The sequence below is a fragment of the Halichoeres trimaculatus genome, unplaced genomic scaffold (assembly GCF_033239565.1).
Source record: "Halichoeres trimaculatus isolate MK-OKI-2021-1 unplaced genomic scaffold, fHalTri1.1 fHalTri1_scaffold_8, whole genome shotgun sequence".
NCBI classification, from domain to species: Eukaryota; Metazoa; Chordata; class Actinopteri; order Labriformes; family Labridae; genus Halichoeres; species Halichoeres trimaculatus.
The window spans coordinates 23,483,883-23,510,739 of NW_027437186.1; the positions used below are offsets into that span (position 1 = coordinate 23,483,883).

The following is a 26,857-nucleotide window of genomic DNA, read 5'->3' on the forward strand; positions in this document are numbered from 1 at the left end:
TGACTAACATGAATATAGAACATCAAAGAACACAGAGACAAGAACAAACACATTATATTGCAAAATCAATGCATTTTTATTTTTTTAATTTTTAGGTTGATTTTTTTTAAAGACGTCTGAAACATTTGTGGTGGCATCATTGCTGCTATAGCCTCTAAAAGACCTTGAATAACCAAAGTGCTAGAATAGTTACATTTCAATGGCTTCACTCTGTTAGTAAGAATTGTACATCAAAAAATCTGCTCAAGTGAAAACACATATCAAACAAAATTGACAAAATTGATAGTTCAACCATATCAAAGGATCCTCTACCCCCTGATTGACATAGTAGTTGTATAAGGGGATGTGGTACAGCACCCTACCTGACTTCCTTTAACCCACCCAACCCCCTTAAAAGAAAAAAACAAACAAACAAAAAAAATACATAGCTGTCATGTCTAGTTGTCATGTCCACAGCATAGACATCAGCATACTGAGTCATCGCACCAGTAGAACGCCACACTTGAACTACATGGGCATCTAATGAAAATCAACACTAAAGAGAATTCCTAATGTAATGTAAAGTAAAATATGTTTTGCCAATGATCTAGTGAAAACAATTCTATTCGACACTGCATATACAGACTCTCAAGCCTAAAAAGATCACACAGTTTCAGAGTTAAACACAATTTATTTAATGCTTAAATAATTGTTTTTGACCATCCAGTGTTTTTGTCATATAATATGCTATTTAGAGCTACAATCAAATAATGTCTTTATGTGTCCTTAATGTGAGTAGGTTTTTAAATTAAGGAAACAGTTCACCAAAAAATCCAAAATGAAATGCCCCAGTTTTCCTTAAATATCACAGCAGCCGTTAGGAAACCAAATTGACACACTGCTAAAATGATTACAAACAGTCTAACAGTGTACAGAGACTCCTACACCTTATAGCCAATACGCACAATACAGTTATAATTTTACAGCGAGCCAGCCTACTAGCATTTACATTCAGATTAAATCGTTCTTGTAGCAGAAGCTGCCCTCTGGTTTCACATAGACAGACGAGACATCACACCCTCAAGAAGCTATAGGACTTTTTTCATTCTCACCCCAACATGATGTATGTTTTAATGGAACACCCTTTTAACTCATAATATAAAAACTGGTGACAAATGTTTGGGCTATATGTGCACACAGATAAAGGGTTGTATTTGTAGTCGATTACAGTGTTTGCAAACTTGTAAAAATTGTAAAATAAAGTGAACAGCATGCATGAAAATATGAGAACTCTGAAAGGCTGCTTTTTGTAGGATTAGATCCATTACTGAAATTTGATTTTCTGGAAATTTCTCTCTGTTAAAATCAAACCAGTGTTTTTTTTTCATATACAAACATTATACCTGCTCTAATAAGTAATTATACAAGAACTTGTGAAGTTACACTCAAATCTTTAAAAGTGGAACCGCTTCAATAAATTTCAAAAGCACTTGAAAAGGTAACTCTCCTTAGTGCGTTCTCAACCAGTAACTTATCCCCTTTTTAAAGAATTTTACACATTGTATTTTTATGTACAGAAAAAAGCTTTTGTGTTAGTTTAAGTTTTAAAAAGGAAGAAAAAAATCCCAAAACAATTTACATCTTGACAACAATGGGTTCAAGAAAAAACTATAAGGCGAGTGTTGAAGTTGAGTCAGAAGTGTTTCATTATGTTCTGTGTTATTGTTTCTACTTCTTTCCTTCCACCCTCAGTGTGGATTGAGCTCTTGTGCCATCTTTGGTCACAGTTGCACCTGTGTAGTTGTAGGTAAGGGAGTCTTTTTACTTTCGTTTTCACAGCAAACGATGCTCCTCAAAAAAAAAGCTCATACAACGCCGGTGGACCGATGGCACATATTGTTTCACACAAAAGAGGAAGCAGAATCACTGTCCACAGGTCCACCACGGTCGGAGAGTGAGAGCCCTCCCCCCGGTCCTTTGATTGACAGGAGGGTGAATTTTTCATGCTCATGCGTTTAGTCGGGAGGGTTGATTCCTCCTGTGAAAACTGTTTGTTGGACGCAGATGGTTGCAGACTGGACAATGCCTGAAGTCCTCAAACTGGAACCGTTTAGCCCTCTTAACACTTCATACCAGGAACCATTTAGCTTGTTCCTGCACATCTGCAAGATACAAGAAAGTTTGTTACATATTGTATGACATTTTTAACTGTTAGTTGAAAATGAAAGAAATACAACCATATGCAGGTAATTTCTTTAATTAAGATAATTTACCATATTAAAGAGTTAAAAAAGGCTGTTTTGGCAGCTTTGGCAACTATAGATAAGTAATCCATCAAGTCAGTGATGGCCTTGTTTACTTTGATAGGTCATTAAGAGACATAACCATTAATCTCAATAGGCTCTAATTTCGTAGACCAGGCGCAAGCGCAGGCCCACCTGCCCTGCGCCGGCCTTTGCTGCGCGGACAGGGCGTGGCCAGCACACTTTGCAAGTTTCCTGCAGTACCAAGAAAGGCGCACTGAAGGCGCAGAGAGGCGCAGGGGAGCGCTTCCACGCCTCCCTCCGCGCAAATGGCAGAGAGGGAGGAGAAAAGCTGTGAGTGGGTTTAACACAGCCGAGCGCCGTTTTCACCAATCAAATGAGCGCCTCTGTTCGCCTTTAAATGCCCTGCGGCCGAGGCACAGCGTCTGGTTGGTCTGAGTGATCCCCAGCACCGCGGAAACAGTGTGCTGGAGAGACCCGGTAGCGGAGACGGTCAGACCTGCTGTCCCTGCAGCAGGAGAATGGACAGCGGGGCGCAACAGAGGACACGAAGCGCGTCACCGAGTGGGCCAGCTCCCGGGACAGATTTAATCTGTTCCTTTGTCATTAATAGAAGTACAAAATTAAGAGACAGTTACACAGCTGGTTTAGCCATTCAGAATACTTTTGATCCACCTGCACTCCTGGTTTGTCATCACCAAATAGCAGAACCTTTGCTGATATACTGTATACTCTCCCGGTGTCTCCGCCTCATCCTCCTTACAATAATGTACTCCATCTTTTTAGATCACGTTAGAAATAAAGACTAAAACAGAGAAATATGGGAAATCACAGGTAAATCCTGAGAGACATACATTTATTTTGTCTCTTTTTTCTTCGTCTTTTCTCTCTCTCTTTTCTTTGAATTAAATGAAATGAGAGAAGCAGATATATACTCAGTATCAGATGTTAAGGCTGTTTATTGTTTAATTGTAAGATGTGCATCAAACTTCCAGCTGCCATTAGGTTAACTTTCCATTATGACAAACAGCTTTAATCTGACATCAGATGTGACGGGTCAGTTAATATAGATACAAATGTCTATGCTTGTTCAGACGGTTACATTAAAAAGTGATTGCTGTGATTGTTTGTTGCATTAAAATGTGCCTGATACTCTGAAAACCTGCCTCTGAGGCTTTGTTGACATGTGCCCACATGTGCGCCTGTCACCAAATTACAGCTGCGGAGGGTGCGCTCTGCTTTGCGCCGAGAATAGACCAGGTTGGAGCTGGCGAGCTTTCAGTGTACTTTCTGCACTGTTTTTGGCACGAAATTGTCACTGCGCCAACATGAATCTGCCAACAGCTCTCCCTGGTGCGCCGTCAACTCCCCCTGGCGCGCCGCCACACCCACCTCTGCTAAGACGGTCTAGCAAATTGTCAAATTGGCAGCACATGACGGTGCGCCGCACGAAATTAACACGCTGCGCCATGAAATTAGAGCCCAATGTGTTTCATAAGCCGCAAAAAGTTCTCACATGACCTTTATGGATAATGTTGTCTTTACATAATAAAGTCTGTTCAGATTGTGCAACCTTTCAATTATCAAAGTGTAATTTTTTAACGTGTGAAAAGGCCTTTAGACACACAAACGTCACGATCCTTGATTCCTTTGAATGATAACTTGGCATAATGTTAAAGAGACCTGATGGACCGTGGGTTGTTTTTGTGACCTCTGTTGCCATGGTAACTCTCTGTCAGACCTCAGTGTAGTGCCATATTACATCTGAGTCAGTTTTTGTGCAGATGGAGTGATTCACTGCAAACACAACATAAGGGGCGGACAGCAGCAGGGATTAACAGTCTGGCCGGTGGGATAACAAACTCTTTTTGGATGCTACAATGCTATTGTGAGTCAGGGATTTAGCTGACAAAAAAACAAGCATTGAGGGTATCAGTCAGGCAATATACTGCTGAGGTGTGTAGCACCCATCAACTTTGTCCTCTTTGCAAACACATTCAGTGGGGAAAGGTGGCAGAAATGTTCCCAGGGGATAATCATACTCAGACATTAGTCAGCCTTTTGCAACTTCTATGTGACAGTGCAATGCTATGGAGAGGGCAGAGTAATTCTGTGAAATACTCTCTTTTAATGTCTTATCTGAAGCGAGATGCCACCGGTACATCATGAGAAATTAGGGTAGAATTATAAAGAGACACAAGACATAAAATACAGAAACAAGGGTACTAAAGTAACAACAAAAAGGAGTTAACTACTGCACCTGGTGGAGCACAACTTTCCCTATGAGTGGAGCTTTTTATCCCCTGATCTTCTGTCATCCTTTCGCCTGCTGTTCCTCGACCCCTCTCCTTGCTTAAAGAAAAAAATATAAATTATTACACACATGTTACAACTAAGATGTGATATTCAGAGAATAGGCAGGAGTTGCAATCCAGTGGATAAAGACCTGCAACAGCAACCTGAGACAAAAGAGAAGCCAAACTTCACGCACTGCAGAATCAGTAATAAACAGTAAAATACGTGTTAGTAGTAGCTCAAACGTTAGGAATGTAATTAGCACCCAAATCAAACACCAACCAGACACCTAGAAGAAGAGAAACTCTGAGTTGTTATGAAAGGAGTTAGAAACAGAAACAGACAGATTGTGTTTTCACAGCAGAATCACGACACTCATTAGTGATACTGTTGACTAATCGTTTAAACACTTTAAAACCACACAGTCAGGAGCACAGTCAGCACCCCTTTTGTTATGCAATACAATAGACACCACACAGTATCAAAACACAACATGCACCCATGCACTTCAAAGAATTGCGTTTTTTTTTCAAAATATACTATTTAAATCATTTTCCCAAAAGTGGCAGGGTGAAAAGACTTTTCCTGAACCATTAACCCAGTGTTACTCAAATTCACCCAGAGGACAACATGTGCATCCAATCAATCTGCTTTTTACAGCATTTTCAAACTTAAAGCTGCACTCAGCAAAGAAACGACACTTTGGGATCAGCACAACCTGCAAGAAACTTGTGATAAAATCTGTTATTGTATTATCCTGAAGTAGTTATATGCAGATTGGTGAAATATTGACACCAAGGTGCTTTTTTTCTAGTAGTTACACCATAGAATAATTTCTTCATGTCATATTTCCAGTTTTTCATATGTTGTGAATTTCAGCATTGCTTAGATTTCTTAGAATTTCCAATTACATTTTGGAAAAACTTATTTTGTCTTACTCTGTGCAGCTTTAAGCAGAGCTTTTCCGTCACTGTTAAACCTGCACTAGTTTTTTATCTCCTCCCTGTACTTCACAGCGGCATCATTCTATATTTTTGACCTGGAAACCAGACACACAGTGAAAGAGCGATGTTCATGCCAACCTCTGACCCATCCTCCTGCAGAATGGGACTGTGCTGAAGGTCTCTGAACAAACGGTCACCTCCTTGGTTATCTGGTGTGGGAGTAGACACCCGCCGAATAACCTTTCTGATTACCTGCACCATGTAGAAGAGTGTTGACAAAGGAGTAAAAGATCTGATGGGACCGTAAAAAATGAAGCTCCTAGACTTAAAATCAGAGCTTGGGAAGGAAACAAAGTTATACATTACTTTTCTACTGATGAGGTTACCATCTCGGTCCATGTAGTGTTCTTCTGTCACAGTCTCACCTGGAATATTCTTTGCTTCTTCTCCCTGGAAGTATTTGTGGTTAGCGCATTAATGATAAAATAAACCTGATAAAACAATCCAACACCATCACCACACTGAAGCAACTCCTCGGGAGAGAGAATCTTTGTGTCAGATAGAAGCAGCCAACTATGTTAATCTTCAACAAGCCAAATGTGAAAAACATGATACCATCAAGACAGGTTCATTAATCATGAAAAAAACACATCTATTGACACAAAGAGAGTCGGCAAGGGAGCATCCAAAAAGCACTACAATGCACACCAGAGTCCAAACTAAACCAAATAAAAGCCAAGGCTCAATCCATCTCTGCACCCAGCTTTCAGGGTACCTTTAATATGAGACGGCGTCTGAAGATTCTGGTGGTTACAGTCTGTTCTTCCTCTGAGCCGGAATCTACACTAACCTTCTGCTGAAGAAAGGGTTTTAAGTTCAGGGAATAAAAATGAAGGTGGAGGAAAAAAAACACATAAAAATGCAAGAAAATAAGTTAGTTAAATCTTGTCATTGTCCTGGGCTGTAACAAAAAGATGAAGCTGGAAAAAAGAAATGAAGTTTATATTTCTTTCCAAGTTCCTCCTGATAGAACACAAACTATTTGAGTTCTGAGCAACAAAAATTGAACCCATACTTTAAGAATTCCAGTTTGTGTCCTTTAAATAGATTTTACCTGGACTTTTTTCTCTGACAACAGTGCTCCTTCTTCCTTTTTGCCACTTGATGATTCTGATGAGCCGCCCTGAGGTGAGTGCTTTGAGTTGTCGCCGTTGTGTCGGGACCTCCCTGATTCGCCCCTGGAAGAGGAGGTGATGGAGTCACTGGAGTTCTCCTGGCTGTTGGGTTAGAACATCAGGATAAGAATTGTTTTTCTAGGACAATGTAGAGCTGAAACACACAGACTGAGAAGATCTGTAAGATTATCTAGGGTTTATTGTTTGAAGCTTGTAGTTGCATAATACTTGTACCTTTCCCGCCTGTCGAGCAGGTCGGAGCTGACACTGCGGCCTGGCGTTGGTGGTTCCACATTGACGCTCGATGAATCACTGTGCCAACCTGAAAGTGAACACACTTCTTTTTCTGCCTGTTCAACCTGATCAAGAGTCTCCTGAATACTGGCCTTGATCATCTCTTCATCCTCCTCCTCCTCCTCTGAGCCTTCTTCTTTCTTCGCCTCCTCCAACACAGATCCTAATGGCTCTTCTGTGATTTCTTCATCTTTCTCTACCTCCTCCTCCACCTCCTCTTCACTGGATCCAGAATCTCTGGGCTGACGTTCCTCAAGTGCCTGAACCCAGGCCTGAGGGGAGAGAGGACCTACAGCTTCTTCCCCTGATGTTCTGTCCACGTCCTGCGTCTCAGGAATCTCTCTTTCACTGCCACATGACTCTTTTTCAGCCTCTCTATCCATGTCCTTCATTTTGTCTCCCTGGCAGACACATTCCTCATTGCAGTCATCAGCAACTTGAACTGAAGGTGTTTCATTGACACCTTTTCCACAGGACTCTGCTTCTATCTCATTGTACCCTGTGTAGTCCCCAGTATGCTGTTCTTCTGTCAAATCCTTCAAATCTATTACCTCTTTTAACTCACATGTGTCCCCCTTTTTCTCATCTTGCAGCTCAATTTCCACATCTTTCTGCTCCTCTGCACAGTCCTCCTTCTGCTCCACTAAAATGCAGTTTTCCTCTTCAGTGTCGGATCTATCTTTTGTTACTATCTCACACTTTCTGTTCACATTTTTAATCAAGTCTTTTTCCACCCACTTCTCCACTAAGTCTTTTCCCTCTGCCAGCTCTGCTGCAACCATCTCAGCAACCTTCTCTATTTCTTCTGTCACTTTCTTTTCGCCAACTTTCAAATCTACAACCTCCTGTACCCCATTCAGGGCACCCATCTGCACTCCTCTGTTTCCCATTCTGGCTCTGTCAGGCGTTAAAGGAGTAATGGATGATATCGATGAGAGTGAAGGGGAGGATGTGGAGAAAGCCATGTCGATGTCAGAGTCGAACATTGCAGGGAAGGAGCGTGACCTGGGCCTGTGGCTCAGCTCCATTTCTTGATAGGACTTCTCCTCCTCCTCGCTCAGAAGAAGCTGGTCGTTCAAAGCGATGTGAGGCTTTGGGACCTTAGAGGGAACGGGATCTGGGAGTTCAAACACCGGGGCTGACAAAGCAAGCTCACAAGGTCTAGGGGGGCTCCTTGGGGGGCTGTCAGGCTCTCGGTCACTGGGCTCTATCGCCGGGCTCCAAGGTAGGGGCTGAGGCTGGTGGGGATCAGACAGCAATGGGGTGTCTGGTTCTGGGTAATGGTGGTGGTGTTGGTGGGGATCAAGGGAAGGGTTGGGGGTGACAGGGAGTTCGGGCTCCAGGAAGTGGGGGCTGGAGTGCAGTGCGGCGGGGGACTGCAGCTCCGCTAGAATGCTCTGATAATCTGTAGGTGACAGGATGACAAATGTAGAAACGTACACACACTGAAGCATGCCACAAAAAGATACACACACACACACACACAAACACTAACACAGACACCGTATGATGTGGAAAATGGCACAAGTGTGAGGCATGTATCCAGACAACCAGATAGCATTTGTAGTGATATGTCTGAATAATTCAATCATGACAGATCACTTACAAACATATTCAGTAAAATAAATCAGTATTTTTAAATATGTTTTACTGAATATGTTTGAGAATCATAATAAATAAAATTAATGAATAAGATCTCAAAAGTATAAAAGTTTTTTTTTAATTTTCAAGTGATTTGGTTTTTAGTGAGAGTTAATCAGAGTTACGCTGAGTTAAGACGGTAAAAGTGGGACACATTATTGACATAAGGCTTTGTTAATTGTGTAGCGTGGGATGATATGAGTGAAAGATAATAATATTTTCACAGGTGTTCTGTTACATGCTCACATGAGATAGCTGACAGATGAGAGATGTGAGAAGGAAAAGAGAAAAGGTAGAGCATGCTAGATTAATATTTCCATTGTGGAAGGGTCAACACGGGCAGCAGAGGGAGATGGCGAGATGGAGGGAGCAAAGGTACACTGGCAAGCAGGACAGGGGGACAGAGAGCGGAGAGGAGGGGAGGAAGGAGTGGGGCTGGTACAACGAGACCCAGAGGGTGAGACAGGAGGGGCAGCAGACAGGGAGAGAGGAGAGACAGGGCGGGAGGAGGGAGCTGCCTGGGAGTCTCTGCCTTGAGAAGGCGAGGCCCTGCCTGAGGGGGAGGAGGGGGTGGGTGACACAGGTGTGGTGATGGGTTCAGATTGGTTAGGGGAACTAGAGGAGGATGCCAGGGTGAGGTTGGTGGGTGTGACAGAGGTGTCAGAGGTAGTTTCTGTTTGTGAGGGGTTCAGGGTTGGCGTGGTGAGTCTGGGAAAAGAGGGGACTGATGCTGTAGAAGGAATGGGTGGCGGCGAGCTGAGCACAGGTGAGGTGATGAGGGGAATGGGGGAGGATAGGTGAGGCGAGAAAGGGAAGGCGGGGGATTGACGAGGGTCAGCAGTGGGAGTTCGAGGCTTCAGGCTTTGACAGGAAGGGGAGAGGAAGTTGAAATGTGAAGATTCAAATTGTGCTGGGGGGGCCAAATCTTTGACTGAGATGGAGGATTCGTAACTGGGGGAGCGCCGTGAGGACAAGGGGCGGTAGTGAAGAGCTGTAGTGGGAGTGAGGGGAGTGGGTGGGGGTGTTGGGGTTGGGGTTGGAGAAAAGGGGGAGGAAGTCGGAAGGATGTACGCAGCTTGAGTGCTCCCAGGGGTCAATGGGATAATTATGCAGACTATGGGAAAGGAACATAGCAAGATGCAGAGAAGGGGAAAAGAAAACATAAAAATGTGTAACATGCTCGACAACAAGACAGAGAATGAATAACATGACCGAGGGATGTGTGGAGGATGAGGAGGCCTGGGAGGGATGGATGAGGAGAGGACAACACATGGCTCTTAATTGTTAAGAGCTGTTATGTGCTGTTATCAGCAGTGAACCACAGGGAGGTGATGGGAGGCACAGGTAGAGGAGGAGGAGGAGGAGGAGGCAGTCTGGTATCAAAGAGGAAGAGTCTCTCTCATCTATCCAAGGAAGGCTCAGAGGAACTGGAGGAGAACTAGGAGAACTAAGCTAAATCAGTTGAGGTAAGCAGACTCTACAGGGTTATAACATCTCTGCTTGGGTTAAAAAACAGGAAAGCAGTGTCTAGCATTAAACATGCACAGAGTGGGATTTTAACAGCATGTATTGCTCATTTGTGACAACTGGGTGCACTCTTTTGGTTTGTACGAGTGTCCAGGACAGGACTCACAACAAGGTGGTTTGTTAGCCAGCTGAAGGCAGTGCTTACAGAGTAACATAAGTGCCAGAACATGGTTGTGCTTCAGAAAAAAATGTATATTAACTACACAACATAGAAATTAGGAATGCCTTTTGGCAGGAGTAGGAGCCAGTTGTCCAAACAAAATCCATATCTGACTCTACATCCGCTGCTCTAGAGGTTTACGCTAAAGCTACAGGAAATAGTCCATGCACTGGCACAACATAAAAGGTAGCAGGGAGAGGCAAAAGGTCAGCTAGACAGAGCTAAACTTTACCATCAGCCTGATCCCGGAAAACAGCGTTATCATCGGCAAAACATCTCGTGCCTGAAATGTTACCATAGTCAAATATTGGGCCCTCCAGTAAAGTCACAATATCCATCCGATTGACTTTGGTCAGCACTGCAGATAAGGCATCCGCTGTTGAGATGAATGAGACAACAAAAGTAAATAGTTGTGTCCTCAGATCAAGGGCAGAATGAGTGAGTAAGAAAAATACAGATTCAAGAGAAAGAAATGGAAAAAGTAATGTTTTCAGATATAAAAATAGTTGTACTTGTGGCATTTTTTCCTTCCCGTCCGACCCATTTCTTAAGCAGCATGAAGCTCTGTGCTGTCAGAGAGTTGGGGTTCTCTAATCTTATGTGGTTGATCTCATCCACTGTGAAGTTCATCTCCCGAGCCAGCTCTGTGATGGGAAACAGACAGCAACACATTCAGACCGTGACTAATGCCTACCACGTTGTTCAAGGTGCAAAAGCACAGATTGCAGAAACTAAAATGCAATCCATTCCAGTATGAACCAGAATCTGTGGTTTATGAGACACCCTACTGTATGACTCTGTTGTTCTCACATTCAAACTTCAAAACATTTTCATTAGACCGTTTAATTCCTTGTTTTCTAGTCATATCGACTTCTGCCTTTACTTTTCTTTGCTGCATTTAAAAGACAGTTTCTATATCAACCTGAAGAGGGCAGTAAATAACAAATTTTGAGACCAATGAAAAAGAAAAAAGCTCTCCTAACCTGTCCAACTAAGTCCCAAGTGATCTGCGACGATGGCCATACGCAAATCTGTTCTCTCACAGGGACTTTGGGGACCTGAAAAGACAGAAGACATTCACCTATCAATTACATTCACTTCCTCATCCCCACACACACACACTAATGTAAGAGAGAAATAAATATGTACATAATTTCCTTTTCTGGCCACATATTTACCAGATCGAGAAAGTCATTCTTAGTAATGTTGATTATGTGTGTATTAGAATTGTGTGCATACAACTGTTGTGTAGCTTTATTACGTGGGTTAAGAATTATTTTCCCATGTTGGCAAGAAAAGGGTATTTCACATTAGAAATAATGAGCAACTTAAATATGTCCATTTAATCAGTGGTGCTCTGTGACTGTTTGTGGTATGTATCCTCTAAGCAGGCAGTAACTGTCATGAGAACCACACAAAACAAAGCATAACATGACTCTCAACAACAGACTCCTAGTTCTACACAGCTAAGGTGGAAAATCTATGTTAGAATCTAACATGTTAACATGCGAAACGCTTTTTGTGTGTTCTTTTCCAACACTAGTTAGTTTAAATGACAATTGATACATGGAAAAATCTGTAGGAACAAACTACAATAACTTTGTAGCCACCCTGCACAGACAGACAGACAGACAGACCAGGGAGTTGTCAAAAAAGGGACTGGTTGTGCCAGTGAACCAGTCACTACTACTGGCATGCTCTCTCTACGATACAAAGGTTAAAAAGGGTAAGAGGAGGGGAACTGAGGAAAGAGAATCTTGCAACAAGGACAATACAGTACACAGTACATCAATGACAGAAAAGAAATTTAAATGACAGCTACTGTTCTAAGAGAATATGTAAACACGCCACAGGCATTCCAGTCAATCCAATAAACGATCACAACGATGTCATGCAACTAAAAGTGAAATATATAAATATATAGATGTATTTTAAACATAGTGTGAAAGTTTTACAAACTAGGCTTGATCTCCGCGATGGGAGGCGTTCGAGACCCTGTGAGTCCCTGACTGCCCTCCTTCCCACCAGTCCGCCTACTCCTCCTGCTCCTCTCACTGCCGGAGGCCCTGTCCGTCGTCGCCACCTTTGCCCTTACGGACGCGGCCCCGGCCTCAGCCCTCGAACCTCTACCAGACCTGGATGAGCGGGAGGGCTGGGAGGGCTGGGAGGGCTGGGAAGGCTGGGAGGCGTCCGACAGAGAGGTGCTCCGGGAGGTGCTGTCTTCCTCCGACTGCTCTGTCTGCGCCTTTTTCTCCTCGTCTGACAGGCGGTCCACCAACTTTAGCGTCTCCCCGCTAATGTCTTTAAAGTACTCAATGGTGCGCTTACAAACCTCACTAGGGTTCTCCTGCCTGCCTTGCCTGCTTGTACTGAACTGATGCCTGTCCTTCAGCGGTAGCCTTGAGGGCAACTGTATGGCCGCTCTGTCTCTGTCCAATGCCCTTGTTGGCTGGGAGGTAACCCGGACTGAAATGGGTGAGCTAGCTGCAACAGCAGGAGTGCTCTTTTTAACGTCCTTGATTGGTATTCTAGATCTGGGCTCTACTTTTGCTATGGCTGGCTCTCCTCTTTTCCTGACTTCCACTGTTACTGCTTGTTTGGGTTTCTGTTTGCCTATGGCTGTTCCTTGCGTGTGAAATGACCACCCTGATGCTTTTACTGGAAGCCTTGACTTGAGCTGCTTCACCTCACTTTCTCTGACTGTTTCACTTTTCTGCTCTTGACTGCTGCTGTGAATCTCCTCTCTCTCTTCTACATCCCTACAGCACAGTGTTTCTATCCTGCTAGCCTTCTGAAGAGTGGGCTCAGAGGAGGACTGCAAATTAAACACCACACTGCCACACTGGATGTAGTTGGCCTGAACACTGGATGACTCAAGGTTATTGTTGTTGTTGCAGTTTTCAGAGGGGTAATCTCTTCTTTCTAACTTGGGCTCAGAGTGTCTGCTGGACTGGCTCTCGGTACACTGACCTTCTATACTGATATATTCTGGCACCATCTGACCTTCTGACATCTCAGCTTTACAATCGGCAAGATCCCCTGAGTCTTTTTTCACAGTAATAGAGGCAGCTATGCCCATCTTAATTGGAGTGCGTAATTTGGGATCAACCTTAGAGGCTGTGATTGTGCATGAGGAGGCAGTCTCAGCTATGGCTTCGCAGGTGGGGGCATCGGTACAGGTAATGCCAGTGTCACTGCCGGGCTGTGCAGGGCTGCAATTTGCTGCTGTTGCTGCTGGTGTTGTTGGTGTAGTGCTGCTGTCTATGGTTGTGTTTATAACCTTCACCATCCCATCTACTGTGGCCCCTGTTTTTGACTGAGAGGAAATTACCCCCAGGATCTTGCCCCCTTTTCCCTTTTCCCCTGTTTTTGGGTCAGAGGAATGCTCACCAATCTGGAAAAACTGAAGCCTCTCTTCAACAAAGTCCCGCTTGCTCATGTCAATAGCACCACTGCGGGTCATCTCAAACATCTTCCCTTCATGGAAAGGGAAGGGATTAGGCTCACTAGTCGGTGTGCTCTCATCAGTCGGTGTTCGAGCAGGAGTTGTGTCAGGTGTTGTAGCCTGTGATTTGTCCTCCACCGATAAACCAAAGGGCTTGGGGTCCTCATCCTTTGCCTTGGAATCAAAAACTCCATCGTTTTCTCCTCCTTTGGTGGACCAGGGGTCAAAGTCCAAGCCTTTGGTGGCAACAGTTTTAAAAGTTGAATTCAGCTCCTCTTCCAGTTGGTAGCCAAAGTAGTTTTCTCCAAAGCCCAGCCTTTCTGGATGTCTACCTTCAAGGGTATAATCCTTTTCATCTCCACCACTTTTCTGTGAGGATGCACTTGATTTAGTCTTCCCATTATCTCCCCCTTCTTCACATTTCTCTTCCTCTATCACTTCAAGCTTTGTCTGGCTAAATGAGCGGTCAGTTGTTTTCCCATCATTGGATAGACTAGAAGTCTTAGGGTCCTCGCTCAGTCCGTCATCCTCATCCTGAAGGTCATACCCATCTAAAGAGTCTATTTCAGTTGCATCTGTATCATGGGAGAACTCAGCAGTGGTTGCTATGGAGCAGTCAGTGATTGACTGATCATTGCCATTTTGTTCAAAGTCAGCATCCTCCGCCTTTACAACACCATTAAGCCCAGACTCTTTGTTATTTCCATTCTTCTCTGATCTTTTGGGTTTGGACCGTTTCTCTCCCTCCTCTTTCATTTTGAAAGTGTACTTTTTGATAGGGATGGGATGAAAAACAGACTCATCATCACTAGAGTCGCTGTTATCAGCTCCTGGGGGGATAGGAGATGGTGGCTGGACCCTGATGATTGGCTCAGCTAGGAGATGCCTGTCGTGCTCCTCTTGAAGGTTCACCTCTATCATCTCTGTCTCTGCCTCAGAGGAAGCACATGAACCCCTTTTTTCAGGGTCAGGGTGCTCTGTCTCTAAAGGAGGTGGAGGTGGAAACTCTATGTAGGCCACTCTTTTCTCCCTTGACTTTGGTCTCTGTGCATCCTGTTTTTTACTATGATTCCCTGAGGAAGCTGGCTTGGGTTTTTCTTTCGTCGGCTCCTTGTAGATGAAGGTCTTCCCTTCCTCCTCCTCGGACTCCTCTGGGATAGGGCTTGGCATGCCAGGCATAAAGCCAATCACAGAGTCTGGGGTTCTTGAGGCTAGACTTAATTCCTCTATGCTGGGGGTCTCAGGGGTAACAGGGCTCTTCCCAGAGCTGTCCATAAAAGTCACTTGTTCCAGAGTATCATCTTCCGGACTTCCTTGGGGAGATGGAGACTGCTTTTGCTTGACAGTGTAGAAAGCACCCCTGGTCTCATGCACTGTCCTACTCTCATGGCTTACTATCTTTTTGTAGGTCCCCAGCTGCCCTGAAGCTGTTTCCTTCTCATACTGCTTTCCTACTTGGATGCTAACATACACAGGTAAAGGTTTAATATCTTTGAAACCCTCTGTAACAACAACAGGTGTTGCTTCTTCCAAGTACTCTAGCTGGTCACTATCAACACCATTACAAACTACATTTGACACACTACCGTCTGATGAGTCTGAGGATTTCCCTACTGATGATCCACGAGTAGACTTGTTGGAGTCAGAGCTACTGTGTAAGCGGCTTCTAGCTAAAGTAGGAATATGTGATCCTGACCTCTCATGCGATTCAACGGAGGCATCTAACTTTAAAATGGTGGGGTTTTGATTTTCAGGGAAATTAGATGGTTTTCTTACAGGAATTTGCGATTCCGAGTTTTTTTTTAGACTATCAGTACTATTTGGACTTTCTCGGACAACGAACTCTGTGTAGATGATCTTTTTGGTGGTTTCTTGTCTTTGAGGATCACTGTTACTGCCATCTTTAAGAGAATCACTGATCAAAGCATGTGTTAGTTTAGGAGATTGGGGTTTATAGTTACTATAATCCTTGCTCTCCCATGCTTTGAATAACTTTTTCTCTTCCTCATCTTTCCTACCAGGCTCATGCTTTGGTGAGAACTTGTTTGATTGGCTATCTACACATCTCCTCTGGTTTCCTGGACTGTCTGGTGTTTTTTGGATGTTTGAACCAGCAAACACCTGGTACACAGGTAGCTTACTTTCCTGAAGCTTCCTGATTGGAGGATTTGAACCGCCACCCTGAGGACTTCTGTCTTGCCTTTGAGCCTCTTGCTCAAACTTTAGCCTCACTGCACTGACTTTAGAGGAAGACATTTGAAAAGGCTTTGGACTTTCACCTGTGCTGCCTTTTGATTTATCATCTTGCTGCCTCCGGTCTGAATCGGTGTATTGCAGCAGTACTCTCCTCTCTGGACTGCTGGGTAAGCTGGCACATTTTCTATCACTGGAGCTGAACCTGTCTCTGAGCCTCTCTCGACTCCACTCCTCCCCGCTGCCCCCATTTCTATAAGCTGACCTTTCTGGACTGCTGTGTGTCGAGCTGGGCCCTGACCGTGATTCCCTGAAGTCTGGTCTACGAGATTTCTTCTCTGGAGATGAGAGCTCATCATTGAGTTGTTCTGTTTTATCACGAAAGAACTGAGAAACCTCACTGAGCTTTTCCTCTGCCTCTTTTACAGTCCTGTCCACCCTGTCTTCATACACAAGCTGACCCCTGTCCTTACTCTGAGTGTCCTCTGACACACGCATCCAAACAGACTGCTTTGGGCTGCCAGGCTCAGAAGAGTACTGCAAAAGTGTCAATTTGTCAAAGTTATCATCAACATTGGCCATTCTTCCAGATTTGTCAAACACATTTCTTGATGATCTAAAAACGTACTCCGTCCTAGGCCCAGCTGATCTACCCTCACTGTGACTACTTCTGTCTGGTGAATGGAAGCGAGATCTATCTCTCAGATATTCCTCTGTGTCAGAATGAGACTGATCAAATTTCTCTGACAGTAGCATTTTTTCTGCAAAGTTATAAGACTCTCCCCTAAGCTCTGATGATTCATCCTCATTGTACTCCACAGACTGCTGGCTTAGTAGCTTTAATGTTTTGTAGGAGTCATCTGCCATCAGCTGGGCTGAACTGGGGCGACTGTCTTCCTCTTGTGACATGGGTGTGTTAACTCTGGGCGAGTCAAGGTACACGGGTAGTGATTCCTCAGGCTCCTCCTCTTCCTGTCTGTTCCCTGGGTAGTAATACATTTCCTTCTCTGCATGGTTTTTAGTCTCTCTGATGATGACCTCTGTTGGTTCTGCTTTATTGCCCTTTTCAATATGAACCTCAATTATTCTTTCAACCTTAGGTTTGGAGTTGATATCTTCGAGGACTCTCTGTGACGTTTCCTCACTGCCAGACTTGTGTTCAAACAGTCCAGCAAGTTCTCTAGAGGGGTCCTTCCCTGACTGGAAAGCTTTCATGATATCATGTACAGACATAGTCTCCTCACACCTCTCTGATGTAGAGTCCTTGGTAGATGGTTTGTGATACACCATCCTGGTGGTTGTAGTGATGTGTGTCTCCTCCTTTACCCTCATTCCTTTCCCCATTGGATCCTCATCAGGGCTGACTTTAACTGAATAGCATTTACTGTGTTCTGGAGTTGATGGAGTCTGACTCAGATGCCCTTTGGAATCTGAATCAATATATCTGACGGTTTGTGCATCTTCCATTGCAGGTTGTTTGTTATCTTCTGAGGGCTCATAACTCCTGATAACATGGACAACCTCAGTCCTTGTCTCAGTGATCACTGGAGGAACTGGGATGTCCTGAAAAAGGGCCTTGGGGCCCATGCCTTCTGCACTCTGAGGTGCAGAGGGTGTCCTTTCACTCCTAGTCTCAAAGCCACTGTCTGAGAGAGGACTTTTATCCTGCTCATGTGATATATCATCAGGAGATTCTAGCACAGTGTCTGCTCCAAAAAGCGCATCTGCTACTTTACTGATTTCTTTGTCTGAAGTTGAAGAGCGCATGTTTGTTGGCGGCATTTTCAGCTTATGCTCCTGAACTGCTATTGTGGGTTTTAGCACACGTTTCTGCTTCTCCTTGCCCTCTCCTTCCCTTTTGCCCTCATCTGCTTTGGGCTTTGTGTCGTGCATTTTTGAGAAAGTGTTGCTACCAACATCATTGACCAGGTAGTCAACCACTTTGGACAGATTGAAATCTCTATCTGGTATTGCTTTTGATTTGGCTTGAGGAACAACAGTCTCATATCTTGGTGGATAGCTCCAGTTGCTAGGCGGTTGTTCAACTTGTACTTTTGAGAAGTGTATGTCATCCAGAGAACCTCTCGCCAGAGAAACTCTACCATCCTTCACAGCATCTTTAGTAAGTATTTCACTCACTTTCACCAAATCTTGTTTTACTTTTTCAACAATCCTATACGGTTCCTCGTCCTCCATTTTAGCCTCTTTAGGAGAATCTGACTGAAATCCTTTGTTGGCTGTGGAGTTTGGGTCTGTCTGCAAAATGGCAGACATTCTTATTAAGTCTTCTTTCATTTCAGCCACATCCTTGAGAATCTCTTGGCTGGACGACAGGGGGGATGTGGTGTGTGATTTCAGAGCTGCAGAAGACAGAGGAGTTTTGATGGGGGAAAGGGTTTTGATAAAAGAAGACTGCATCTGAGAATTCACCTCAACAGGGACAGTCTTCCGTGGGGACAGAAGAGCAGCAGCTGACTTGGACACTTCAGGTAGCTTTTTGAACTGGGGCTCTGGCAGCACATTAATAACTGAGTACACTGGAACAGTCATTGTACTGGACGTCACAGGAGTGGTGGCATTCGCAGGGGATCTAAGTGAGGGGTAGAGGGAATTAGATGCTGATGATCTAATAGACTGATATGAAGAAGACGCTGAAGAGGACATGGACTTTAAGGTGCCGTAGCCTGCAGAGCAAGAGTTAAAAGTCTTTTCAACCTCATCAAAAGCTGCATTGACACTTGTGGTTGCAGCATTGGTGGTTGCTTGTATCCTCTCTTGCAGACTGCTTGTGAGAAGAGATGTTGGGGAAGCAGAGCGGTACTGTGTGGGCGACACAGTTCCGTTGATCAGGGCAGCAGCACTTGGAGCTGTGTTGGATTTCAGTGGTGATGTAAGAGAGGAGAACAGGTTTCTTGCAGGACCAGTAACTTCAGAGGCAAAGGAGCGCACAGAAGAGAGGCCAGGGACTGTTTTTATGGGTGAGGAGGAAGACGCAGGGCTGCTAGATCCCCCCATAACAGTTTTATAAGGTGAACTGAACATACTCAGCGAAGATTTGGGAGAGGATGGTGGGGTCATGCCTATGGATGCTCTTTCGAGGAGTGTGCTTCCCCCTCCAGAGACAGTAATGGGGGAGGTCCTGGCAGACAATGCAGCTAGACCTTTCATAGACATAGGATCTGGGACGGTTTTGCATGGTGAGGCCAGGGGACTGGGGGTGACCTGCCCTGGGTATTGTGCTTGTTGGACTACAGTTTTTATGGGGGAAGAGATGGTTCTGTAAGTTCGGATAGGAGATGCCATGTCACTAACTGACTTTACAGAAGAGGCAGGTGATCCAGGGATGTTGGTCTTGATAGGAGAGGCAGAGTTGATGGACCAGACAGACTTTAATGGAGAGGCAGAGGGCGTGTTGGATGACGAACTGGAGAGGGAGCCAAACCCAGACTTGGCTTGACCAGGGATGGCGACAGGAACAGGCGACCACGCCTGATAAGATCTCGTTGAAAAGACAGGTTTGTGAGGGTAGCCAGAAGGCTGTGTTCTCGACGAGCTTCGATCAGTAGTTTCTTCATCGATAATTCAAATGAAAAGCAATAAGGAAGGTAACATAAAATAGAACAAAAATAATTTGAAAGAAAACATAAAAACCAGAAAGAGAAATTTGAGTCAGTCAGAAACAGAATCATCAAAGCAGCAAGATAAAATGTTTCACATAAAATCAAGAAAGGCTACAATTCAGAAACTCAGAATGTGTGACAGATGAGGGTCTAGAATCAGTGACTTGTGACCAAAATACACCAGAAAAAGAACAGAGCATGTATAAGTAAAAAAATGTTTGACATACAATAGTGTTGACAAAAAAATGACATGATAACAAAAAAAAAAGAAATTCCATTGACTTTTGATGTGCTTTATCTATTTGCCCCTTGCAACAGTGTCTTTTGTTGTACATGTTTGACATGTGCTTAGTGTTTCATTTTATCATATTCAATGCCAGAGATGACCCCACAAGTGTAAAACATTAATAAAAAACCTGTCTTGTTTGGTCATGACTTAAAATAAAAATATAAGGTTGCACTTTACAAACAAGTAACAGTAAATTGAACATTTATGTTTCACCTACTCTGTCTCAATAACACAGAGAGTGCTGAGCAAAAACTGTCCTGACAGTATTTGCAGCAAACAGTTGCATAAAAGCATATGCAGCGTTTTGAGAATAAAAAAAAATCAAATCTGTCAGAAATCTGGCACACATTGTGTCTCTGTAGGTGACATCAAGTTAATGTAAAGTGCAACCTGTTACCACATTAGTTTACACAGACGCACACAATCATAAAGCCAATAAGAGTGAAATGGCCACTGAAGTGAATGAGAACAATTCAAAGGAATATTTTTATTCAACATGAATTAAAACATCTTATGTGAAATTATAAATGAGCAGACAGACATTGATTCCCAGTGTTTCCAAAAATGTCAAATCATGTAACAGTCGAAACAGAGAGACTTTTTCTGGACATGGGGTGGGTAAGCAAAGCGTAACACACAGTAAACCATGCAAATGTTTATGAATGACAGATGATCAAAAGAGTATGAGACAGGTGAATAAATGATAGAGAACACGTTGAAAGATAGATGTCTTTCTGTACTTTGGGTATGTGAAAAATATGTACACTGTATAAAGGGACATTTAGACACTAAAACTGGGTAAAATAACATTACATCTGAACTCAATGGAAAAATTTTATGTATATAGAAATGGGACACTCACTCGCTGCAGGGTCGGTCAAATAGCTGTAGCGCTTACGCAAAGCTAAGGAGGCAAAGGTATGACGTCGCTCTGGTTTTTCAGTCTGAAACAAACAAAAAAGAACAAAGGATGCTTCAACAAAAAATATGGTGAATTTAATGTCATTTCACCATATGAGAAGTTAGCTAGTTTAAGAAGTACTTGGGTGCACAGATGCTGTCTAGTTTTGAGTGAGTCAGTTCATGCTGGTTAGTGGTGGTACAAGGAGGCACTGCAGGTGTACTTTAGAGTCTGCTCTGGAGAGGCATGGGCTATTTCCCTGCATCTCTTCAATCTCTGCACTTCTCAGTATAACTGCTAGAAAACAAGGACTGACAAGATTTGCTTCGTTCTAAGTTGAATGGTTGACTTATCATTTAACTACATGTATGTTAAACAAATATCCCCCCAGCTTCCCTTTCCCTTCCTCATCAAAACTGGCAGGATCCTGTGCCACTTTTTAATGCAACAAAAAAAAATCACAAATGGGTCAAATTTGCTTTGATAACAGCAGTAAGCCAAGTCCCTCAAAGGAAAAAGGTTCATTTTGAACAATTTACCCGTATATGATTCAAAGAACTTGTTTAGATGCAGTTCCAGCGAAGTTAAAAAGTATGCCTTTTAAGGTGAAATGTTAAAGATAAGGTCTGACGACTGCTCTAATGGATGTGGGGTTTGTGCCCCTCTTGGATTATCTGCAGCCTCTTTTACATCGCTTATTTGAGGCAGGACTGGTACACACTCACTCTCAGCTTCAGCTATTATGTAAGAGGCAAGAAGACAGAATAGGGAGGTGATGTCATTCCTCTGTTAAACCAGCAGGGGAGGATGAAACAGAGCTAAACTAACACTGGTGTAAATAAGGGAGCCGACAGCATGTGTGTGAGACACTGATGCTGTTGTTTTTGTGGTGCACCCATTTTGGCCTCCCATTTTAAAAGGCATGCTATTAAAAAATCACACATCTGGGCCACAATGTACTTGTATTGGTTTGTTCAGTGTAAAGACAAAAAAAAAACACTGCATAGACTAGTTTGTTTTACCTATCCATATTATTATTAGTGTCACACTATAATGTGTCAGGTGCTAATCTTTAGAGTTTATTTTTCTTTAAATATTCATACTAATATTCAAAAATGACACCAAACCGGAACACTCTTGGCTCTTTGGTTCATGTCATCCTGTCTTTTTTCATCTTTATCTGTCCTATCAACAAAAGCAGAATAGCCTCATAAAATTGAAAATATGAATTCTTTACTTAAAATGCTCTGGTTGAATATAACCTTCATTTAATTCTAAGAGTGTAATTGTTCAATATGAACATTCCTACTGAGGTTTGATATATTTATATCAAAGTTATATTACACACATATATTGGTTAGTCTGACACTACTGCCCCTTTTCTCCCTTTAACTCATTAAATGTTTTGTCATGCAAGGGAAACAGTTAGTACTCTGTTAGACACAGGACAAGGGTGGCAGAGGGAAATCCCATCCCCAACAAAACATGGACTTAGTAGACAAACGATAAATGTAAGGGTTTAGTCACTGGCTGACAAAAGATTCAGTAGTCCTGTGTGAAAGTTTCTATTAGTTATTAGTAGGATGGAGACATGGTGACTTCCTGTTGAACATGTATGGAAAGAAGGATAGAAATGAAAAACAAGCTGACGGTGGAGCAGCAGTTGGCTCCACTGGACTTGGGATGAAGACAACAATAAATAAAGTCTTGCTGATTAAAACATCCGCCATTTCCACTCATGCGCTTCTATATGGGGTCAATTCAGCAACTACATAGCAGCGTAAAAGAACGGTGCAGTCAGAAGCATCTTTCACACAAAGGTACTGCACAGAGACCAAATATTTGTGACAAGCATGTTTACGACAGCATCTGCAGGGAAGCCAACAAAAAAAGGACGACAAAGAAGAAGCAGTTCCATGTGATGATGAAGATTCTGTTTTACCTCATCATCAGGATCAGACTCCATATCCTGTGGTATTCCAAGATGCATTGCAGGAGAGGAGAGAGATGACACAATGGAGAGCAGGGACATTATAGTGAGCGGGGAGGTGGAAAGAAAATTCAGGGGATGAAAATGGAGCAGCAAAAACAACAAAAGGCATCAGAACAAATCTATGAGGATTAATCAAAAGAAACAGCAACATAAAAAAAGCATAAGCAAAATAATTTCAGTTTTTGTGATCAATCAACACCACAACAAACAAACATTTCTCTTTTTCTGCATAAGTGATGTTCCCACAGTGAGCCAGGCAATAGAGAAAGCACGATGTTCATGTGTGGCTGCATGTGTACGTTGTGGGGTCTTACGACTGGCACAGGCTTTAACACTAATAAAAGACACAAGCAGCAGGCAGTCACTTCTGACCAAATGAACTTGAATGGTTCCTCTGGATGTAAGGATAACACTGCTTTCAGTATTTCAATCTCATTTACATGTAGGTGATATGACATGACCTTATAAGGATGGACCGTTCAACCACGGTGCTCCTACCTTCTTGTGGGTTGGCAGTGTGATATTCAAATTGCATACGGCAGTCTGTGGAAGGCCTTTGCTGGTTTTTGGCTCTTTCAGGAAGGAGAGGCGGCCACATGGCTCCTGGCCCATATCTCTGATCTGCAGAAGACAGCATAATAACTGCGTCAGGAGTGAACCATAATGAATAATTTGAAGGAGGAACCCACCGGGTGAAAAATGAGGAGGAAAAGGGCTTCTAGCTTTACTGCTGGAGTAGAGAAGTCAGAGTTTGTCCATTATACAAAAACCTTAGCACATTAGATCCTGAAAATAGTACTGCTTGAAATCAGTTAATTAGGAGAGAATAATAGATTTTTCTGACATTAACCAGTTTTTGGATGCTTTACAGGGCTGATTAAAATACCTGATTCTGACTGGCCAAAGCCCATAACAATAAGAACATTAATTGGTTCTCAGCAGTGCTGGGAACAACCTGATAACATGTCATGTCAAATCAATCTCTGGAAAGAAGTCCAGCACATTTGCCTCTGCCAGTTATCTCTGGAGTTTCGAATGCAACAAACTTAAATTTATGTCTTGAGAGTTGGGAAATGTTGAAAGTTCCAGGAACAAGACGTGAGAGCAACCTGAGGAGCTAAAAGGCCCCAACCATCTCTGATAGAAGCAAGATCTTACCCTATAGCTCAGAATATGGCTTTATGTTTTGAGTAGGTAGCTTATTAAAATGCAGGGTAATGTACAGTATAATGAGCAGGAGTAGTTCACAATAGAGAGTCTTCAGGATGATTAAGATTCCTCTGCTGCTGAGTGACTATGTAAGGTTTAGTTAGCTTGAGAGCAACATTTACAAAGAAAGAGTAGCAATACAGACAGTAAATGCCCTCAGGGAGGAAGATGGATATATTTTTTACCTTCACGTTAAACGGAAGCCTGTTTTCTTTGAAGGAGTAGAAGTTAAAAACCAGCTGCTGCCCACTTTTGGTGAGAGGAGACAGATTGCCATAGCAGTCCACGTGAATGGGCTTTCCTTCCAAAACCTACATCAAATGACAATTAACATGTTATTATAAGTTCAAGAATTTCCTAACTTATGTCAGACTCTCTGATCATACTTGCACAAAGGACCCCACCTCGATATCTTTGCTGCGGGCCACTTCCTCAAAGTTCTCCTGCTGCTCGAGGGTTTTGTCCACCTTATCGTCCGTCATGCAGAAGCAGCGCAGCCGAGCCTCGATGGGGTCATTCATCTTCGCGAAAACCACAAACTTGGCCAGGTACGGCACGCAGATCAGCTCCCGGTATAACTGAGACGCTAGACTCACCGTCTCAGGAATCTGGTGACAGTCTGCGAGCCAGAACCTGTGGATGAGCAATGAGAGGAAAAGGAGGGCGTAAAATAACATGACAAAAGAAAAAAAACTAAACCTATAAGTCTATAGAGTGATTTGTTTCATATGATCATTTAGATCAGGCTGAATCTGTACTACACATTTGAAGACACTCTGTACAACCCACTTTATGGGACAAGTGTCAATTAGAAGTGATAATTCTCAAAAGGTGGGTGATTTCCCTGCAGGGTGAACATGGACACATGACACATGTGTGGTAATGTGATTTCAGAGCACCAAAGGAGGCCCTGTCAGTATCAGACTGTACTCATCACATGGTTTAAATCCAGTTAGAACAAAAATGAATCACTTTAGGTCTTCCAACCCAAAAGTCTGCAAGCAGAGTTCAGTTTGTAGCCCTCGGTTTTAAAATGCATATACATGAGACTGTGTCTTAAAATCTGGAATTAAAAATATTTTCATTTTTTTTAGCATACGAAAAGGTGCAATGAAAAAAATAAACAAATAAAACTAAACAAAAACTATCAAGTGGTTTGATTACTGTATAGCATACTGTAATTTATCATCAGGCCCTACAGCTCACAAGTAAAAAACAAGGTCCAGATCACCACAGATGTAAGAAGTCATGTGTTGTTAAGCATTACATGAGGGTCAATTCAATATATGCTGTTAAAAGCTTCTTTTTTGTGCTTCCCATCTTTACCAGTGCTCTTTGAGTGTGTACAGAATATCTGAATGTCTCACCTGGCCGATACATTTGTGGTAAAGGAGACGCAGTCGGTTACAAAGGACAGCGGTGTGGTCCCTGTGATGTCCTCCCACTGAGCAGGGGACGTCCCTCCTGCATGAAATAGAGCCAAAACATGAGCTCACTGCTTTCCAGCTTCGTCAGTGTTAGCTTCCATAATCCTGCTCTTTTAATCTTCTCACTTCTTCATCTTCCTCTACCAACCAGTGGACTTTCAGATCACAGATCAGGTGTGCTCACAGCTATTCAAAAAGCCTGCTTCACTTCTACTTGCCTGTGATGCTGCAGAGAAGACGCAGGCATGGGGCAGAGTCTCCTCTGTGGCCCTCTGCTGATCTAGGCGGGACAGGGATGGTCATTGTGATTGGCTTGTGGAACTTTCGCCTCCTTGGCTCGACAGTGACGATAGGGCTGAAAGTGGCTCTGTTTCCAAGGATCGACCTCGCCAGGTCATCGGGCACAGGCTGGGCCTAAACACAAACACAGGGAAACCAGTGTTTCATCACTGATTTAAGAATCAGGAATGTTGAATCTAACTGCTCCTGGGCTGTCTTAAAAATCAAAGGGTCCAAGAGTTTAATTATTAAAGCTGAAGTAGGCAAGGTATAAATTAATAACAGGTCAGTGTACAGTATTTGCAACTAAAAGAGCTGAGTCAGTATTAGACTGAATTTAAGCTGATCTAAGGAGTCCTGCTGTACCTGCAGGCCAACACGGATCCTCTTGGTGAGAGCCCCCTGAGGGAATGAGGCCTGGACCATGGGCACAGTGCTGCTGGACAGGAGGCCCCCATCAGGGCCCACGTGGTTCGACTCTTGCTTTATCCGTGACACCACAGCAAAATACTGAGGGAAGTCTCTGGTGATGATGCGGCAAATACGCTTCTTCTCTAGCTCGGCAGGACTGTCCAGCTCTGTGACAGAAAGTATTTTATTTCATTGATGTGGTTTCTTTCTACAAGTCACTCAACAGCATCTTACAATTGCATCAAAAATACACTAAAGACACAAAATGAGGTTACATCAGTAGAAAACAAAAAAGCAAAAAACCCACAGATGTGGATTGATTTCAGTTTTTTATAGGTCAGTGTTTGTCAAATAGGAGCACTTGTTCTCTTAGGGGTACTTCGGGGAAACTGATAGGGTTGTTGAGATCTGAAAAATAGTTTCTCAGAATTCTTAGAACAAGGCAATAAAATGCATTAAAATATCAACTCATCTAATAAATGCAGTCATATCAAGCTTTATATTTGTATGTTTGTTTATCTTTGTAGACAGTCAGTTTCAACAGCAAATAATTAAAGATGAGGTGAAGAACTTTTGGTATTGCTGTTGTCAACCCATTTTAGCAAAGCTGTACATAAAATCACTTTGCTATCTTGTCCTACAAATGTGACAGTGGTATTTTCTGAGAAAAAAACCTCACCTCGGTTTCTTTTACCAATCAAATGTATCCTTCATTGTGAATATTTGTTGTTGAAAATGACAAAGATGTTTCTTCTGTGTGCCCTCAATCATCTTGTCTGACACTTTTTCTTCCACAGTGGACTCAGGCATT

At 43.1% G+C, this 26,857-nt stretch overlaps 1 protein-coding gene across 14 annotated transcripts in view; it reads right to left on the reverse strand.

Annotated features, from left to right (window-relative positions):
* Nucleotides 1-52: 52 nt before the first annotated feature.
* The window catches only part of LOC141794692 (ankyrin-3-like), a 139,581-nt gene continuing 112,776 nt past the window's right edge, over nucleotides 53-26,857 (reverse strand). For 9 of the 14 annotated variants that reach the window (XM_074675110.1, XM_074675108.1, XM_074675097.1 and 6 more), the window contains 16 exons: nucleotides 26,002-26,213; nucleotides 25,575-25,770; nucleotides 25,297-25,393; nucleotides 24,334-24,562; nucleotides 24,115-24,240; nucleotides 23,219-23,341; nucleotides 22,670-22,696; nucleotides 20,689-20,770; nucleotides 12,239-19,486; nucleotides 11,263-11,337; nucleotides 10,792-10,923; nucleotides 10,512-10,655; nucleotides 6,892-8,356; nucleotides 6,597-6,759; nucleotides 4,504-4,595; nucleotides 53-2,141 (listed from right to left, as the gene is read on the reverse strand). In XM_074675110.1, coding sequence (XP_074531211.1) covers nucleotides 4,524-4,595; nucleotides 6,597-6,759; nucleotides 6,892-8,356; nucleotides 10,512-10,655; nucleotides 10,792-10,923; nucleotides 11,263-11,337; nucleotides 12,239-19,486; nucleotides 20,689-20,770; nucleotides 22,670-22,696; nucleotides 23,219-23,341; nucleotides 24,115-24,240; nucleotides 24,334-24,562; nucleotides 25,297-25,393; nucleotides 25,575-25,770; nucleotides 26,002-26,213 — 10,391 coding nt within the window. In that variant the 3' untranslated portion in view covers nucleotides 53-2,141; nucleotides 4,504-4,523. The remainder of the gene's footprint in view (nucleotides 2,142-4,503; nucleotides 4,596-6,596; nucleotides 6,760-6,891; nucleotides 8,357-10,511; nucleotides 10,656-10,791; nucleotides 10,924-11,262; nucleotides 11,338-12,238; nucleotides 19,487-20,688; nucleotides 20,771-22,669; nucleotides 22,697-23,218; nucleotides 23,342-24,114; nucleotides 24,241-24,333; nucleotides 24,563-25,296; nucleotides 25,394-25,574; nucleotides 25,771-26,001; nucleotides 26,214-26,857) is intronic. The other 5 variants (XM_074675098.1, XM_074675104.1, XM_074675105.1 and 2 more) reach the window with 4 other exon arrangements.